Below are 5512 nucleotides of genomic sequence, written 5' to 3'. Positions count from 1 at the left end.
TACTTGCAACATTATAAGAATATAATTAAAGACACATTTTAAGTGGCGTGTCTGTTAATAGTTAGGCAGAAAGAAAGTTGAACTAATGAACTGCTGAACAAATGAATAAGATGGTGCTTTTATTTTGGTGTGCTGGATCGAAACAGGAAGTCACTTCTTGGGCGGTGTTTTCATGATTTGAAGTTATGCACAGAGTCAATTTTAAACTAAAGGCTCTTGAGAAAGTTGTGATGTCACGTGAACGCAAGCTATTGGGAGGTTCGGGCCTTGGTATTTTGAAGAAAAAGGTTAATTATTGATTCCTGAAAACAGGATAGAGGGAATGAGGTTGGTGTAGGTGCAGCTGTGACCATAATGAACCAATGAGCCGTGAGCATTAATAAGTCACTTATTATAATAATGATTATTGTTCACTCTATGTTGATTAAAGGGGCTAGATGCAAGTTAGCTATTTTACACTCACTGCTGCCACCTTGGGTCATATGTGTAACTGCACCTTCTATATTACGCTCGTGCATTACGGCAATTCGGACCCGAATGAAAACCTTTTTGAGTGACAGTGCAGGATTTCAGTGGTAGTTGTGGTGAACAGGTTTGGGCTCATTCTACACCTTAGGACATTGTTGGAACATGTAGGGGGAGGAAAATACTTATATTTGACATTGTTGAACTCTGTTTAGTCCCTTTAAATAAAATGTTAAATTATTGTTTTCATCTGACCAAAAACAAAGATGGCTCAATACATTCAAACATTTCTTCTTTTTTCCTGCACCTTTGGCTGTTCCTTGCCTCTAATATCACTTTCTATAGGAAGTTTACATTTCTCCCACAGCAGCAGCAGTCGTCGTATTTCACTGTCGTCCGTCATGTGCAGCTGCGGCTCACAGCTGGTGCCATCATTTCTCTCCGGCTGCTTTTCATTGTCATCGTCCAAAACTTCACTCTGTAAAACAACTGCTCACTTCAACAGAGTCCAGTGCCGGGAAGAACGAGCTGCGTGTTTTACTACAATATGGAGATGAATATAATGAGTTATGTGTCCTCAGTGCTGCTGGTTTACGGAGATTTGTTAAGATGGACCCGAATAGGAAGAGATAGCTGCAGAAACACAATGAAGATAGAATGGCCCGATGAGGAATGAAAAAAGCTTCAAATGTGATGTTGGTAAAGATAAGTCAGAAATGTAAATTGATACAAATGCTTTATATTTAGATGCACACTGTTTTCAATACACTGAAGGAGAACAAAATAATTTCATTCTTTAACTAGAGAAAAAGATGAGAGGAAAGGTGCTAAAAGACAAAGTATGACGGTAACTGTGGCCAACACAAGCTGTCGGCATCTGGCAATCACAGCTTTCGACTAGATTATAAACAGTTACCGCTGTAGAAAGTGACAATGAGTCCACTATGCATGTTTCAGAGGGATCTTGGAGATAGGCCGACTAAAATACCTTGTCCAAGTTGCTTTCAATAATTGCCAAACTAGAGTTCATTCCGGAAATGTCAAAATCAGCTGCTAGCTTGACCTCTGTCCGTAATCTTCACGGTTTGGATTTGCTTTTCAGTGAAGAAATAAATGAGGTGTTTATACAATGCGGACACATTAACATTACATCATGCACCAAAACTTATCAAATGCTGTTGTTGGCAGACCTTGTATACATGTACTAAGTGGTTCTGACCTCACACAACCTGAAAGTGAATGAGTTCGTCAAAACAGCAAGTCTCAAAAACACCTTTTATTGTCAGGCAGAGTAGAAAAATACAGATTTGTCTCATTGAATTGCATTTTACAGTCTCTAGTGGCTATAACAAAAAAATGAAAAGCTCGCTGAAACTTGATTACATAAAAGGCTCTCAATTCAAACATCCATCCAAGGTTTGTATCAAAAAACATTTTTATTTACAGTACTGCATTTGTATAAAAAGTTTTTTTTCTTTTTTAAACAATAAATAGATTTGATAAATAATAATGTTTATTACAGTGCATTTCAAAAGTGGCCTTCATGGACAGATTGGATGTCATCTCATCCTATACTCAGGCCTGGCATTTGTACGCTGCAGAAAAAGAAAAGTTTACAGGACTTCACTGTTTTCTTGACTGGTCTAGGGTTTTAATCGTAATTCTGACTTGTTTTAACATCAAGCTAAAACGTCAGCATTGGGAAACAGAAATGTTGTTTCAAAACACATTCCCGCATTTGGACTTTTCAAGTAAATTCATGGGAAGGATCACGGTCTCGAACTTGTGGGTGAGCTGGACTTTGTGACACGGCAACAACTCTTAAAATCACTTAAACTACTCTCTAAATAGCTTTTTGAACTCTCACTGGCATATTTCAAATCCATTATCTCCTATCGGCTCAAAACGAGACCAAAATCCTAAGTGAAAGTCGTGTAAACTCATGTATTTTCACTTTCTAGCAGAGTGTTTTTCCTTCTCCAGCTGTTAATCATTGTCCTCCCACTGGTTTTCCTCTGGAGTCCTGTCCCAAAGCGGCCCTTACAAAGACCGGCTCAGATCCAGCCGAGCTCACATCCTCCTCCTCCTCCTCTTCCAACTTCGGGACCTCGTCTCCAGATACCTCTCCCCCCCCCAAGACGGGCCCCTCAGCCTGGCCCCCTCTTTTTCTGTCTCTTCACCCCCCTCGCAGTCACTTCTCAATCCTCTTCTTTCGGTAGAGGCACTCGTGTTTGCGGGTCTCGTTTTTGTTTTTGCTGAAGAGAAAGAAGAGAGTAAGGTTAGACCATAATTGGAAACATCTGGAGTTTTCTGCAATAAAACCTTGTGTCAAAGACTGCAGGGATTTTAATTTATTTGTGAAAATAAACCTGATAGCTGGTTTGGCCTCATCTAACTTTTTGCTCTATTTGAGTTGTAATTTATTCCGTCCGGACGCCAGTTTAAAAGCTCATAAGTGGTTTGCGTTCCAACAATTCATAAACAGGTTTCGCTGAAATGCTTTGGAAGCATTTGCAACAACACAGGGGGTTCAAGATTACATATAAAACCATATAGAGCATATAGATTTGGTTTGTGATTGGCACAGCAAGACATTTTACAGCACAGAGCAGCTGCGTGTGGCAAAGATTCAAAAACAAATGCCTTTCCATGACTCTGAGTATCAGGGCTAGTATTAGCGTATTGATCTTTGTTTACAGTTGCAGAGAGAGTTGCTGGACTTTCGAGTTGAGTTCAAAATAGCTAACAACATGCTTACTATAAAGTCGATTGGCATGTTTCAAGTAAAAAAATAAAAAAAATACAATAAAACAACTTACTTCTCCCAGCATTTGATATAAGCCTTGGCCATCTTCCCAGCTGGATCAAGGCAGAGTCTTTCTGTCGAGTTTTCCGCAAGAGCCACAGTAACACTAAAAGCAACAAACAATATTCAAAACAACATCCATAAATCGGAGAGTATGTGTGCGCATCGGTTTACTTACATGACTTCGGTTTTGTCGCATCCCGATCGTCGCTCCAAAACTTCAAAGTCGGTTACGTTGAACTTGGTGATTTTCACAGTGTTGGGGCAAGAACAGCGTATTGAGATGTTTTGGGCTGCGCACGAGACAATGACAGTGTGTTATTAAAACTCCGGGCATGAATTGGTTTTTCGTGCAAATTTTGAAAAAGTGCAATAAAAACGTACCTTGGTGGATCTGAATGCACACGGCAGCCAGCGCAACCAGCAAAAAGGCAAATCTCCTCATTGGGGCAGGCATGGTTTCAAAGTCCCAGTGAGTCCTAGACAAAGTAAGCTGGATCGACTTGAGCTACTGAGAAAACGAGTGATGCTGTGCAAAGAGCAGCGGCCCCTTTTATAGCAGGCAGCAGGGGTGGGTTTTCCCAAACTTCCAGCCTGTTTCCCGTCAAGCATGCTCCCTCCAAGCAAGATTGCGCGCTGGGAGCATACTTTGGAATTTCCACAGTCAGAGGGCACAAGCTCTGAGGAATGCGAGCGGAGCAAGTGTGGGACAGAGAAAGTAAAGATTAGCGGGAGTTCAAACAGTGCCCTGGGTTCCTGACATCATGAGTTGGCCGTAGGGAAGAGTGTAAACAACAGTCTGAATCACGATGAGAAAAGATGTGTGCGGCACTGTGTCCGGGCATGTTCAGGAAAAGGCTCTTACAGTGAACTCCAGGAACATGTGAGGGCAGCGTAGTTTGTAAATGAGACACTGTGCCGTACTGTCTCCTGTACTCAAAATAACTTGAGTACTGGAGAAACACCACAAGTGCCAGCATTCAAGACCCTCACACCACAGCAAGCGGCAGCATATGCAGTACTATATCCCTCACTGTCACATGCAATTTAAGTCCTAATGGCCCTCCCATTTCTTTTGTATTACTTTGAAGTGTTGAGTCGCACCCTGAGCACATGGCTACTTAATATGCATCAAGAAGGAGGTACTTGTTTATCGCTCCCAATTACAGCTATTGACTGACTCTCAATAGGCTTCATGAAAGCAAAAGAAAAAGTATGTCTCTCCTTTCACTAATCGTTTTTGGCGCAACGCCTCCACAGTGAGTGTATTTATAAGCTGCAGTGGATGCTAGCTAGCCGTATTAGCATTAGCGAGTCCATTGGGATTAGCCTATTTATTTATTTATCTATCATGGAACCAAGAATATGACTGTACTACATGGCTGTACAACATGACCCATTATGATGAATATAATTAATTATATAATAATAATATAATTATAATGTTCCTCAAGCTTGAGCTCAACATTTCTCCTTTCCACCGCTTTGACTTGCTCTTTCAATTCTACTTTACAGTGCTTATCTACTGTGGTTCCCTCGTCCTGCAATCATTTCTACAGTTCTGGCACAATTACATCATTGTTTGACTGACATTAATCCCAACTTCCGCAGTCTATCTTTGCGCATACGTAACTCGCTTCAACTTTGACGTCACACATATTTCAAAAGTGAGGAATTATTCAAATATTTAAAAAAGTTGTGCCCTAAATTAAACAAAATTGCACTAGACTATCAGTAATGTGTAAAGCAAAAGGATGGGGCAAAAACAGAGAGGGAATTTCTCTACATGGATCAATAGAATATACCTTAAAAACAAATATCAGTCCAAAGTTAAGCATGGTCGAAAGGAGTTTGAAGGAAGCATATCGACATTCTTTCTTCATAGGCAAAAGTTGGCATTTCCCTGTCACGATACAAAACTATCTAAGACAAGAACACTCACACTTATCTATCCGAACTGTGACCTCGGAATGAGAATGAGTCTCTTTATTACGATCAGTCCAGAGCCAGACTCACTCCCAAAGTTTGGTGCCGGCAATAACAATCTCATACCTCCTCGGAAACATATTGCTTTATGTTTCATGCATTTGCTGTGTGGTCTTGTTCTACACAAGGCACAACATGACGGTTCGAGTCTTGCCAAACCTCTAACCGCGCAATGACATTCAATAAAGTCACTGAGTTGCCTCCCTTGTGGCACAACTTTGACGTGAGAAGGTTGGCTATTTGACAGAATGCCAC

The 5512-nt window shown here is 40.8% G+C and overlaps 1 protein-coding gene across 1 annotated transcript; it reads right to left on the bottom strand.

Moving 5' to 3' along the window:
- Positions 1-1763: 1763 nt before the first annotated feature.
- Positions 1764-3806, bottom strand: cxcl18b (chemokine (C-X-C motif) ligand 18b). Its single transcript, XM_079552792.1, has 4 exons — positions 3656-3806; positions 3450-3564; positions 3285-3377; positions 1764-2720 (listed from the first exon to the last, which is right to left on the bottom strand). Exons 1-4 carry the CDS (start codon positions 3726-3728, stop codon positions 2657-2659), a joined length of 345 nt encoding a protein of 114 aa, XP_079408918.1. The 5' UTR covers positions 3729-3806; the 3' UTR covers positions 1764-2656.
- Between the last annotated feature and the right edge of the window lie 1706 nt (positions 3807-5512).

This window comes from Gobius niger, assembly GCF_951799975.1.
Source record: "Gobius niger genome assembly, chromosome: 3".
NCBI lineage: Eukaryota > Metazoa > Chordata > Actinopteri > Gobiiformes > Gobiidae > Gobius > Gobius niger.
Note: the sequence above shows the minus strand (reverse complement) of the source record. Positions and strands in the feature narration are given on the sequence as shown.